The sequence below is a fragment of the Melanotaenia boesemani genome, chromosome 20 (genome assembly GCF_017639745.1).
Source record: "Melanotaenia boesemani isolate fMelBoe1 chromosome 20, fMelBoe1.pri, whole genome shotgun sequence".
NCBI lineage: Eukaryota > Metazoa > Chordata > Actinopteri > Atheriniformes > Melanotaeniidae > Melanotaenia > Melanotaenia boesemani.
The window spans coordinates 22950972-22964405 of record NC_055701.1 but is presented as its reverse complement, the minus strand read 5'-3'; the positions used below and the strand labels follow the sequence as shown (position 1 = coordinate 22964405).

General features: G+C 41.3%; 1 protein-coding gene across 10 annotated transcripts in view; it reads left to right on the top strand.

The window, feature by feature from the left end:
• Positions 1 to 13378, top strand: part of dctn1b (dynactin 1b) — a 33787-nt gene extending 20409 nt beyond the window's left edge. For 5 of the 10 annotated variants that reach the window (XM_041971786.1, XM_041971778.1, XM_041971787.1 and 2 more), the window contains 25 exons: positions 74 to 94; positions 730 to 900; positions 2346 to 2543; positions 2718 to 2922; positions 3630 to 3708; positions 3788 to 3947; positions 4060 to 4164; positions 4705 to 4896; positions 4974 to 5090; positions 5176 to 5328; positions 5420 to 5580; positions 5796 to 5964; positions 6105 to 6173; positions 6394 to 6606; positions 6714 to 6875; positions 6996 to 7127; positions 7224 to 7352; positions 7435 to 7577; positions 7657 to 7823; positions 8057 to 8068; positions 8671 to 8798; positions 9668 to 9851; positions 10004 to 10077; positions 10207 to 10296; positions 11649 to 13378. In XM_041971786.1, coding sequence (XP_041827720.1) covers positions 74 to 94; positions 730 to 900; positions 2346 to 2543; positions 2718 to 2922; positions 3630 to 3708; positions 3788 to 3947; positions 4060 to 4164; positions 4705 to 4896; positions 4974 to 5090; positions 5176 to 5328; positions 5420 to 5580; positions 5796 to 5964; positions 6105 to 6173; positions 6394 to 6606; positions 6714 to 6875; positions 6996 to 7127; positions 7224 to 7352; positions 7435 to 7577; positions 7657 to 7823; positions 8057 to 8068; positions 8671 to 8798; positions 9668 to 9851; positions 10004 to 10077; positions 10207 to 10296; positions 11649 to 11786 — 3372 coding nt within the window. In that variant the 3' untranslated portion in view covers positions 11787 to 13378. The remainder of the gene's footprint in view (positions 1 to 73; positions 95 to 729; positions 901 to 2345; positions 2544 to 2717; positions 2923 to 3629; positions 3709 to 3787; positions 3948 to 4059; positions 4165 to 4704; positions 4897 to 4973; positions 5091 to 5175; positions 5329 to 5419; positions 5581 to 5795; positions 5965 to 6104; positions 6174 to 6393; positions 6607 to 6713; positions 6876 to 6995; positions 7128 to 7223; positions 7353 to 7434; positions 7578 to 7656; positions 7824 to 8056; positions 8069 to 8670; positions 8799 to 9667; positions 9852 to 10003; positions 10078 to 10206; positions 10297 to 11648) is intronic. The other 5 variants (XM_041971783.1, XM_041971780.1, XM_041971785.1 and 2 more) reach the window with 3 other exon arrangements.
• The last annotated feature ends 56 nt before the right edge of the window (positions 13379 to 13434 follow it).

The following is a 13434-nucleotide window of genomic DNA, read 5'->3' as shown; positions in this document are numbered from 1 at the left end:
CTCCTCTCCTGCTGCCCTTTGATCCTTTCTTCCGTCGTCTTCTCCTTTAATTCCTCCTCCCTCTGCTCCTCAGACCACGGCCAGAAGGCCCAAGGTGAGCCCAGTCTTCAACCTCATCAGGGCTGCCACTTCCTTTCAGTTTGTTTTTACAGCGTGCTTCAGTTTGTGTGTTTCTTTCATTTTTTATAAACAGTATAATGAATTTCTCATAATGTTCTTATTTTTCTGCTACAAACGGGCACAAATCTGTTATTTTCTACAAATGTCTCTTGAATACACCCTTAGACGGTATTAATTTAGTAATTTGGAGCATTTTGTAGTTTTGCATAAAACAAGTCAGGGGTCATCAGTGATGTCCACTAAAGAGTGGACATTTGTTATAAAAAGAAAATAAAGGGTCAGTAAACAGGCATAACTGCAGCTCTTAAGCTTTACTCTGTATGTGAGCATGCAGCTGCTAACCTCTCCTAACATGAGTTTAAGATGAGGTTGCTGTAAATACATTTTCATATTGAGTGTTCTTAGAGAGAAGGTTGTGCCCAGGCTGTGGTCAGATTTTTATATGTTTGCTTTTGTGTAATGCAAACATCAGTGTGTTTATACTGTTGCTCAGCTGGTTTCTCATAGTTTCTTTAAGTTAAGTGGGACCTCCATCTTGGTTGCCTTTACATCATCCAACACTGGGATCTTTTATGGTGGTTTCATCTATGTTTGTCTCCATTCCTTCAGCAGCCCAGCCGACCTGCAGGTGGAAAGGGGGCAGCGTCCGGCTCGGCTTCGGCCTCCGCTGGAGAGATGAGCAGCAGCGAGCCCAGCACGCCGGCCCAGACCCCCCTGGCTGCTCCAGTCATTCCCACCCTCCACTCCCCAGGAAACCCTCCGGCTCCTGTCCCCAGCAAGGTCAGGATCAGCAGGCGGTTTACAACTAATCCGACAGAGATGATCATTTTTACTCAGACTCAAAAAAATATTTGAACTTTCTCTACAAACCTGCTTTAAAAAAAACAAGAACAGGTGTTACTAATATTTGCATATTTAATGTTGCAGGATGCTTTTATCTGGGTACATATCCAGATTAAACAGGACTGCAGGCATTCAGAGGCGTTATCACATATTACATTATATGTTATTTCCCCTTTAAATATATACTCAAACATTTTCTCAACTCAGCTGTCGGTTCGTATCGATTTCATCCAAAAGAATCACCAATCTGGAAACAAGCCAGAGGCCTTAGCTGCATTATCAGGCCACATGAAGGAAGTTGGATAGGAAGACATTGAGTACAGGGTTAAATTCTCGATGCTTCGTCAGGGTTTCTGCGGTTCACACATTTGTTAATGCACAGACATCAAAGGAAAGCATCTGTGTCTTTTTTCAGTGCTTTAATTCATGATTCATTTTTATTATTGACTAATCTGATCTTGATTTATTGTTTTACCTTTAAGAAAAGGCAGGAAAAAAAAATCAGTGTTCGTCAGTGAAGTATACAGTATGATTTGAATATTACAGGTTAAATCCAGTTTTAAGTTTATATTTACATAAATAATCACAGATTATTTATGAATAAAGTGTAGTTAAAGTGTAGAAATATCAGAAAATTTGATTTCTTGGGAAATATTTCTAGGCTTGTGAAACATTAACTGAGATGGAATGTTTATTTATTTTTTCCATCATCAATACCTAACACGATTACAGTTATAACAATTATTAAGAAAGTAATTTAAAGAAATACTAATTTAATATTTTCTCCAAATAAAATTATACATTGAAAACCTTGCAAAGGATATAACAAACACAATGATTTTTAATTAAAATGTCAGATATTATCAATTTAACATTTAAAAATCCGCCTAAGTCTGGTATTTCATTTTAAATGGGAATAATTGGTGTTTCATGTATCTCTTTCCTTCAGGAGGACGTCGTTATGGAGACGCAGGTGCAGTGATGTAGTGTGATGTGTTTCTGCACTCGATACTGAAGTGTTGTTTTTCTGCCACTAACATTTTAACAAGTTGTCAAAGGTGTGATGTCTTTAATTGGCGTGTGAGGCAGCAGGACTGAAATAAGATAGAAATAAGTGCAAATACTTCCTCTATAAGCATGTAAGTGTGACGTGTGTATGAATCCTTTCCTCTGCAGGTGATTTCCCAGCATGGCCAGTTAAATTAAATCTTTCCTGCACATAAAGATAAAAGTCTTTCCTCTGCAGAGAAATAAGATCTCAATTAAAGAGACATGAAAAAAAGAAAACCTGTTGTAAACACAGCAGGGTTGAAGCTTCATTCTTATTATTGTGTGATCATGTGCTGAAACTACTGGTCTTGGCTTTCCTTTCTGTGATCCAGGAGGAGGAGGCGCTACGTGCTCAGGTGAAGGACCTGGAGGAGAAGCTGGAGACGCTGAAGATGAAGAGGACAGAGGACAAAGCTAAGCTGAAGGAGCTGGAGAAGCACAAGATCCAGCTGGAGCAGCTGCAGGAGTGGAAGACCAAGATGCAGGAGCAGCAGGCCGAACTGCAGAAACAACTCAAAGAAGCAAAGAGGGTAAGGAGCTGCAGGTGGAGGAGTTCATGGAGCAGATGGAGGGGTAGCTGCTGCTAGATGAACAGAGACAAGTCTGAAGAGTCAAGATGAGTCTGATTAAATTAGTGAGAGGATGCTGGATTAATAAAGTAGAAACTCTGTCCTCGGGATAACCAGATTTCACTGTATGTGTAGGAGGCCAAAGAAGCCCTGGAGGCGAAGGAGCGCTACATGGAGGAGATGTCTGACACGGCCGACGCGATTGAGATGGCAACATTGGATAAGGAGATGGCCGAGGAGAGAGCAGAGTCTCTGCAGCTGGAGGTTGACTCCCTTAAGGAGAAAGTGGACGAGCTCACCATGGACCTGGAGATCCTCAAGCACGAAATTGAGGAGAAAGGTACTCAATGTGATCAAAGTTGTTTTGAAACATCATCGAAATCTTAAGCTCACTGTGCTGTGTGGTATTCCCAGTAACTCAGATCTGATTATATTATTTGTCAGTCTTCATATTTCTTGTTTCAAGAAGCTTTTATTCTAAGTGAAATGAACTTTCTTTTATATGTACTTGCACATTTATCATTCTCCTGGTTGGGATTCATTTTTTGTACGAATGTTTTTATTGTTATTATCAATGCATTCTGCTCATATTCCAGCTAAATTAATTTAAACCATCAACACAGAAAGATCAGAACCGAGTATTTCAGCCTAATGTGATTACAGCTTTAAATACAGAAATAAGAAACAAAGCATGTTGTGATGTCTGTTTAAAACAACACATTCTGCACTTTGCACTCCTGTACAAGTTCAAGAGTACCTCATATTTATTTTTCAGTTTTTTTAGTTAAACTATATAGATTGTTTTTTTTAAATATGTCATCATGCCATATTTCTTCTTAAAAAGATAAAAATAACATTAAAAAAACCCTCAAATTTAAAATATTAAATTAAGCTGTGAGCATCATGACAGGAAATTGTTTAAAACGATTTGTTAAAAATAGACAATTTTCTGTATGAGTATCTTAAATCTGTGTTTTAAAACTGATTGCACTTAAATGAAGTGCAGTGTAATGGTGGCTGACTTGCTGGGGTTTTTTTTTGTCTCAGGTTCAGATGGTGCTGCTTCCAGTTACCATGTGAAGCAGCTGGAAGAGCAGAACAGCAGGCTGAAGGAAGCACTGGTCAGGTACGTTAGTTGCATCAGGAAAACTGTTACATGCTCTAAACGTCAGGATCTCATGCTTTTTGGGGGATTTTTGTGTCAGGATGCGTGACCTCTCTGCATCAGAGAAGCAAGAACATGTGAAGTTGCAAAAGCAGATGGAGAAGAAGAACACAGAGCTTGATTCTCTGCGAAGCCAGAAAGAAAAACTGCAGGAAGAGATGTCGGCGGCGGAGAAGACCATTGATGAGCTGAAAGAGCAGGTCAGAGTTTCGCTGTTTATCAACAGAATAGACCTTCGATTTGTGCTTTTATGGGTCTGATAACGGCAAGAATCAGGGCTGGCATTTCCTAAGATGATGTGATCGGTTTTAGGTGGATGCAGCTTTGGGGGCGGAGGAGATGGTGGAGACTCTGACAGAGAGAAACCTGGACCTGGAGGAGAAAGTCAGGGAGCTGAGAGAGACTGTCGCAGATCTGGTGAGTGAAAATCAGCAGCAAAGAGCAGAAGAAGAAAACACAAAAGTGACTCAGCTCATTTGAAGGTCTGGGGCAAATGTAGTTTTCAGTCCATCATTTTACCGACTGCAGAACTAACATGGTGCAAAATTTACAGCACTGCTGTTACAGAAAAACAGAAGGGCTTGGGTTTGCTGACTCATTTCATTATTAAGATTGGCCATGGTCACAGATGGGCATGTAGCGTGTAGCGCCCTCTGCTGTTAGAGTGCGATTCAGGTGCTCCACACTGTTTACATGAGCCACTTTTAATTAGATTAAATGTTCAATCTGAGTAAAAATGCCTTGTTCAGATTAGATTGATCTGAACCTGCTCAGTCAGAATAAATTTATGCGGCGGCTTCATCCATTTTATATTCTGATCAACAGGAAGCTGCTGTGCATAAATAGTAAATTGATTAATGCTGCTAAAATCAGTAGATTCAACTGTTATGCTGTCCTGTAAAAATCTGGCTTCAAAAACATAATATTTCTTTGCTGATTGTTGTCTTTATCGTGCAGGAAGCCATAAACGAGATGAATGATGAGCTGCAAGAAAACGCTAGAGAGACGGAGCTGGAGCTGAGAGAGATGTTGGATCTGGGAGCTGCAAGAGTTCGAGAGGCTGAGAAACGAGTGGAAGCGGCTCAGGAGACTGTAGCTGATTACCAGCAGACCATCAAGAAATACCGCGAGCTCACTGCTCACCTGCAGGTTTGCATCCATGTCTTTACGGCCACTTCTTTTTATTATAGAGCTCAGTCCTGATCTTTCCTTTGTGTTGGCTGCAGGAGGTGAACAGAGAGCTGACCAGCCAGCAGGAGGCCTCTGCAGAGCTGCAGCAGCAGCCACCGGCAGAAATGTTTGATTTCAAGATTAAGTTTGCAGAGACAAAGGCCTACGCCAAGGTCAGACACTAACAGCTTTGATGTCTGAATACCAAGTAGAGGGTGGAGGGTTTAAATCAAAGATTTAAAATGTTGCTGTTTCCAGGCCATTGAGATGGAGCTTAGGAAGATGGAGGTGGGTCAAGCCAACCGACACGTTTCCCTCCTGACCTCCTTCATGCCCGAGTCCTTCCTACGTCACGGTGGTGACCACGACTGCATCCTGGTGCTGCTGCTCATGCCCAGACTGATCTGCAAAGTAAACCCTGTCAATCACATTTCCAGGAAGAAGCAGCAGTCGGTTTATTGTTGAGGGGAGATTGTCTGGACCTGTGTTTTGTGTTTGTTAGGCCGAGCTGATCAGCAAACAGGCGCAGGAGAAGTTTGACCTGAATGAAAACTGTCTGGAGCGATCCGGCCTGAAGGGAGCCGTCGGGGAGCAGCTGAGCTTTGCAGGCGGTCTTGTCTACTCGCTGAGTCTGTTGCAGGCCACGCTCCACAAATATGAACAGTACGTTTTACCACAAACCCTACAACAGGGGAGATAATAAATCGTCTCATTTTAATGTTAAGTTGAAAAAGTATTCCCCTCTCAGAATCTGCTTGTGTTGTTTACATTTTTTCACAGTATGGCCCATTATCACCCTACACCTGAAACCTGAATAAATATCAATTATTTTCCTACTTGTTTTTTTTTTTAACATATCTTTTCTATGTGTTTGTCAGAGCCCTAGCTCAGTGCAGTGTAGAGGTCTATAAGAAGATAGGCTCTTTGTACCCAGAGATGAGTGTTCATGAACGATCGTTGGATTTCCTCATCGACCTCCTGCACAGAGACCAGCTGGATGAGACGGTCAACGTGGAGCCGCTCACCAAAGCCATTAAATATTATCAGGTATGCACACAAACACATTTCACATAAAATTAATATCACAACTTTACATGCAAAAGGAACAAAGTGTATCTAGTCTGCATTGTTGCGGTTTTATACTTAACCAGAGTATGATTACTACTTTGATATTTATCCCTCTACAGCACCTGTATAGTATCCATCTGGCAGATCAGAACGAGGACTGCACCATGCAGCTCGCTGATCACATCAGAGTGAGTAGCAACACACAACAGTCTGTAAAAGATCTTAAACAAATTTCTCACTCAGTTCACTCTGATATATCACTGCTGTGAATTTGCTTCTTCTTCTCAATGAGACTAGTAATCTGGTGGTTTTAGTTTCCTTTTAGGTCCAACATGCTTTATGTTATGAACATGCTCATCTGGTATCAAAGGGAGTTGGTCAGCCATTGCTTCATGTGCTCCTCTGCAGTTTACCCAGAGTGCCTTGGACTGCATGGCTGTGGAGGTGGGTCGTCTGCGGGCATTCCTGCATGCGGGTCAGGAGAAGGCCGACCTCGCTGTGCTGCTCAAGGATCTGGAAACGTCCTGCAGTGACATCAGACAGTTCTGCAAGAAGATCCGTCGCAGGATGCCAGGAACGGATGCCCCCGGCATCCCATCAGCTCTCAACTTTGGACAACAGGTAACCACGGCAACCAAACCTCTTATTATCTCTTATCCATTTTTTTCTGCTTCTTTCCAGTGCACATAAAAATCCCTTGCTGATACCTTTTCATTTTTTTCTCACAGGTGTCTGACACACTCTCAGACTGCAGGAAACATTTGACATGGGTTGTGGCAGTGCTGCAAGAAGTAGCAGCAGCTGGAGCTCAGATGATGTCACCTTTAGGTGAACAGGAAGGGCTGTCAGCCGTCAAACTGGAGGACGTGGCGTTCAAGGCTGGAGAACAGGTGCATATCCTCATGTTTTAATTTGTCTGGGAGAAATATGGGTAAATCTGACCCAATAAAAATTTTTTTTAGAGTGTTCCTTTAGTGCAGCTGAAGCATTTTACATGCTATCACTTGCAGATATATGGATCTCAGGGTGCAAACCCATACGAGTATCTGCGACAGTCCTGTAGCATCGTCATAGCAACCATGAATAAAATGGCGACTGCTATGCAGGAAGGAGAGTATGACTCAGAGAAGCCTCACAGCAAGGTAATTCTAAGTGAAGAATTTCCTGTGGTGATGCATAGTTGACATTTCAGCTGGTGTGGGTATTGTTTTCAAGACTCACTGCTTGTCATCCATCAGAATCCTCCACCGGTGGAAGTGCGAGCAGCAGCTCTGCGAGCAGAAATCACAGATGCAGAAGGACTCGGATTGAAGCTGGAGGACAGAGAGACCGTCATCAAAGAGCTGAAGAAATCTCTAAAGATCAAGGTAGAAAAATTCAGCTCATGTTCACATGCATCCAGATATGAGTATACCTGCATGATTCATCTTATTTTGTTTATGTTTTTAGGGTGAGGAGCTAAGTGAGGCCAACGTCCGTCTCAGTCTGCTGGAAAAGAAGCTGGACAGTTCATCCAAAGATGCAGATGAACGAGTTGAGAAGATCCAGACTCGACTGGATGAGGCCCAGACTCTGTTGAAGAAGAAAGAGAAGTAAGAAAACTTTAAAATGTAGATCTCACATGCGCTACAGTAGATTTGCAGCTGTGTGACAGCTTCCTCCCCTCTGCAGGGAGTTTGAGGAAACGATGGACGCTCTGCAGGCGGACATCGACCAGCTGGAGTCAGAGAAGGCAGAGCTGAAACAACGAATCAACAGCCAATCAAAGATGACCGTTGACGGGCTGAGAGGAAGCGGCTCGTCAGGAATTGCTTCAATCGTCACGGGAATAGCAGGAGGTGAGTGGAGGAAAATGACGTGACTGAACACAGTAAGGGGGCGACATAACTGCACATGCATGTGGTTTTAACAGCTGGTGGTAAATGGTATTTGCAAATTAAAATTGAATATACCCTCCCAAACACAAGTTATTATCATTTTAACTCAACTTCTAAGTCAGATTTCTCTCTTTTAATAAGCAGTGACCCTTTTCTCTCCATTTCCATCTCTCCTGATTTACACACTCATTCAGAGGAACAAAAAGGTATCTGCCTGCTTTTCTTAACGTCTGCTGTGATGCTGCATGCTGCTCCCGGTCTCAGAGAAAATGGTTTTACTGTGCATGCTCTGCAGGCAGTTAAACATTACATATATGTTTTATTCAGGGTGTCTGCAGGTCTGGAAACAAAATGAAAAATAACTGAGTTTCTTCAATAAAAAGCTTTAAATTTTTAAAAAGGCTCAATATTTTCTGAATGTTTATGATTGAGGTCATTGAGATTCTCGACCTGAATTTCACATTTAAGTGTGCAGCCTACATTAAAGTCAGTTTTCTAACTGCCAAGTATTAGTTTTGGCAGAACCTGAAATAATACATCATCATGCATGTCATCTTGTATGGGCTGAATATCAAGGATCTCTTCAACAAATTACATTCTGCTGCAATCCTAACCTTCCAATATGGACACAGTGGAATTAAAAGTTAGAACTGAAATAAAGTCAGATACCTCAAAGTGATGCTCGAGTGTATACAAGTGCACATTAAAGAGTTAGAGGTTTATCAGAACTAAATGTGAAATGTTGACATCCAAATGAAGCTTTGGATGTGGTCGGGTATTGATGAGTTGTACCCCGTCTTGTCCACAGCTGGCATGATTTCTGGAGTCGGCTCTGGTTCGGGAGTTCAGGTGATCGACTCTCCTCTGCTGACTCAGCAGATTGAAGCCCAGAGACTCTGCATTAAACACCTAAAGAACGAGAACAACAGACTCAAGGTAGGAAGTGTTAGCTTTCAGGCTTTATTTAATGATGACCCTTTAAAGACATACGATGTAACTTTCTGACCTTAAAACTCTGCGTTCCTGATTTGTTCCCGTTTCGAGGCTGAGAAACCGCACTTCCCAATTTTTACTTCCAGGACGCTGCATGACGTTGCAAGATCAGGTGTCGATCCGATACCAAGTAAATAAAGGACAAGTACTTTTTAATAGGGCTGTCAAAATTAATGCATTAATGCTAATTAACTGGAATTAACGTGTAATTTTTTAAATGCATTAACACATAAGCAGCAAAGTTTTTACTTGTGCCATATAAAAAAACACTTTGGCATCATCTCAGTGAGAGAAGCCGATTTTGGGGATGTTAGGTAGCTTTGTCACAGCCATGAACCGAATCCACTAAAAACCACTTTATCCTCTTTATTTATGACAGTTTTCAAACCGTACATTTAGAGGATGGACGGAGGGTGACACATTTGATATGATGCTGAATTAGCCGTCGATAGGGAGTGCATCACTGAGAAAATCTGCCAAAGTTCAGCTTAAGAAGGTTCATGAAGGAATTCAACATCAACTCATTCCCTAATTAAATTATTATTTTTTATACTTAACAGTTTCTCCACTCGGGCTGCACAGTGGTGTGGTGGTTAACTGTTAGGTAAAGTGGTTATTCTTAATTCTCCCTAGGATTGAGTGTGAGTAGTTGTTTGTGTCTCCGTGTTGGCCCTGCGATGGACTGTCCAGGGTGTACCCTGCCTCTCACCTGCTAAATGCTGGGTTAGGCTCCAGTTTCCCCGTGACCTTTAATGGATGACGCGGTATAGATAATGGATGAACGAGTTGTTTGTTTTTTTCCCTCCTGTCAGGCAGAGAAGATGCGTGTTCAACTCGCCTCTCTGCCTCCGCTTCACGTGACCAAATTTCCGTCCAAGGAAGGACGTCCTGAAGTGCTCTCTAGCGCCCTCTACCGCAAAACCGACCAGCTGCTGGAGACTTTGCTGCAGATGAGTGCCAATGTCAAGGTGGTGGACATCACTGGAAAGTCTCCAGGTAATTCATTTTTTAATGTTTCACCCACACTACTGATAGACTGAGCCTCTGTTGCCCGGCTGGAAGATCTGCATTTTTTTTGTCTTTAAGTTATTTACTGTGTTAAACCTATTGCTTGTGACTTCTTATACAATACTTTTTTTGTCCTGCAGTGACACCTGGTGCTCAGCTCCTGGAACAGACGGCTCGACTCCAGTCCCTGAGACAAACTCTGGACAGACTGAAGGTACGCTTTCACCATTTTAAGAAACAAGGCTGCAAAACACAGAAATAAACTGCAAGTGTACCGTCTCTGCCACTAAAGTTATCAATCATTTCCATTTGGAAATGTTCTCCTTTTTCCTGCTTTTATCAGGACGAGGTAGCAGAGCATGTTGTCAATCAGCAGCCAGGAGCTCGAGTTTCATCTGACTTTGCAACTTTCCCCTCAACCACGTTTGTAAAGGTAAGAATGCCGCTCCACGCTTCAGTCAAAGCTTGTGACATGTTTTAGTCTCTTAAGCCTCCTTTCCACCAACGGGTGTGGGTCGGGTCGGGACGGTTAGGGTGAAGAGGTAGTTTGTAAACTGTAATCTCGTTGAGTTTCTACAGCCAACTGTAACCTTACCTGAAAGGCGGAGTATCAGCCAGATAGCAATAGATGCCTCAGCTATGTAACAGCATGACGCCACCGCAGCGCAGCACTTTCCCTAAAGTATAACCAAAACATGCTCAAACAAATTTATTAGTTTATAAACCCCAAATTTACCCTTAGTTAAATTTAAGACATTACACAGGATCTATCCAACACAAAGATACTGGCAAGGTTCAATAATGATATTGATTTATGTAAATTTTGTGGAAATAGAGAAAACTGTTCATCATCTGTTTTATAAATGTGCATTTTCAGTAGTAGTATAACAGGGCAGTAACAGGAGAAGTAATTATTCTGCAAGAAAAGGACATTCTCATTTATTTGGAGGAAAACTTGGGGCTGGGAAAATTTCAAATACACAAGAAAAAATGGCCAGACTGCAAACCATACGCTCATCTCTTTGTTCTGGAATTGCAGAGCTACGTTGATTCAATTAAAGCCATAAGAACAAACCGTGTGCTCGAAAGCCTCAATATTTATCCCTGTTAATCAGTATGTGTACACACTCACTGGTAAACCATGGCAATGTGCATATTTGGGGGAAAGGGGTCTCCATGTTTGTATGTATATTATGTATTTAATGTCACTTATTGTTTATTTGTTTTTGTGTTTATAATAAAAAAGTACAACCAAAGCACGACTCAGAAACAAAGGAGGATGGTGGTCATCCACCAGTTTGTGTTCCTTCTTCTTGGCAGTGCTTCATAACGCCATTTTAAACTGAGATTTAATCAACAAAAAGAAAATGTGTTGCTCTAAGCAAGGAGCCGTTCCTGCTTTGTTTCTATGCCAGGTCACACGGGAATTTCTTTTCAGCCAATCAGCAGATTGCAGTGTGTCAAGCTCCACCCTTTTGAGTTGGAGCAGTTAGATTGGTACCACAACGCAAGGGTCCCAACAAAGTAGGACGGGTCAGGTTGGACATTAGGGTACCCTTCCCAGTTTTGATGTGTGGAAACACCATAACCTGCACCTGTTGGTGGAAACGGAGCTTTATTGGGATTTAGAGTATCCAGTACTCACCGAGAACATTAAGTACATAATGGAGGTCTGTGTAAAATGAACAAGAAAAGATAGGAGGGAAGAAAAAGCTTGGATATAAAAAGAAGTTGGATATAAATAAATAAATACAGCACACTAAATCCCTACATGTTTCTGTTTAGGCGAAGGAGGAGACACACGGTGACACGGTGCTGGTGGGTCGGGTCATGGTGCCGTGTCCCCGCGGGCAGGAGCAGGTCCACCGCCTCGTCCTGTCCCAGTCTCAGCTGCAGAAGGTTCACAGCATGCTGCAGACCTAAACTTCACCTGCTCTGTGATCCAGCCTGCAGCAGATACTCCCCGTCATCAGCTTCGCCGCCCTTCCATGGCCACAAACCAGGCGGTATCGAGTGTTTCATGAAGGATTACAACCTGGAAGTTATCGTCGTCTTTGAAATGAAAGCAGCTCTGTAGATAAACGTCACTCATCAGTAATCTAAATGTCACTTTTGGACATGTAGCACTCGTCTGTTCTGAAGCTGCCTCGTCTGATTTGGGTTTAAATGCGTGAGCTGATTCATGATTGACGGGCATTTTATTGTTTTTACAGGAAGACCGTCAATCATTCTTTGCTGCTTTGTTATATCAAATTATCCTTACTTGTGGTCAATTGATCAGATAAGACTAGAAATGGAGAGATGTAATGTTGGATTAATACAAAAATGATTATTTTAAATTCAGTTTAAGCATTTTATCAGCAGAAAGACAAAATAAAATAACATTAACAGCTAATGGAAAGTCAGTTTCTTTAGACTAAAATGCAGTTGTAATTCAGATTCCCCCCACGTTTACTTAGAAATGTTTTATTTTAGACAATGTGTCAGGCTGAAGTCCTACATACTGTAAATTATGGAGTGGATGTAGACTGAAAGTAGTGATACTACTGCACTGCCGCATGTTGCCCAGATCCACTAAAGCCTTTATCACACAGAGTATTTATCAACCTTCTCTTGGTTTATATTAGGCCAACACTGGGTGGTGTTTCATGTTTCTCTGTTCAGGATATAAAGTATTATGACTGTGTTGTAAATTTTAATGAAGTGAATCAATGTAACATAAACTTGTTCATCTAAAGGGAAGAAGGATTATGGGACTTGCATTTAAATTCGAGGGCATTGAACTGTGGTTTATTTGCACATCATCAGTTTCGTATTATCTTGTTTCATAGGTGAAGATTTTGTGATTTAGACGCTACAACTCTTAAGCTAATTACTCTTGAAACATATTGGTTAAGTTCAGTTGATTAACTGTGACACCTGGAAGAAAATCTTTTACAGATTTATTTAAATGCAACCTGATTTCACTTTACGTCAGATGGATCAGATGATTTAAATTATTCACTATTTATTACACTGGAGGTGTGTGTTGTTAGTGTGTGCTTTTACATGCCTGTTCTGTTCATATTCTGTCAACGTTAACTTTGTCCGAGCCTTAAACCTGCAGACATCAGTCACCTGCCTTTATTCTGATTTGTTGAAACAAATTTACATATTTGCCAAAGAAGCTTTGTTTCTCTTCACCACGTTTGCCATGACTCACTTTTATTTCTGAATCCACTCTAGCCATTTTATTCAGCTATTTTAGGTTATTTATGTTTACACAGGACTGTCATTAACTTGAAGTTTTATTTATTAATTTAATGGGCATAGTGCATGTATGGGAGTAGTTGGAGGGAAAATTTCTTCTGTATTCACTGTTATCCAGCTGTGAGCCTGCAGATAGTCTTACCTTTTCCTCATGTGGTTAATGGCTGTTGCACAACCAATAACTTGATCAATAAACTAATTAAAGCCAGTTACTATGTTGGCTGTTATTGTCTTGAAACCAAATACCAGAATAAGCAAAATATTGTTAAAAAAAAAAAAAAAAAAACTAGAGAAATCATGTTTATTTTACCTGTTTTAAGTT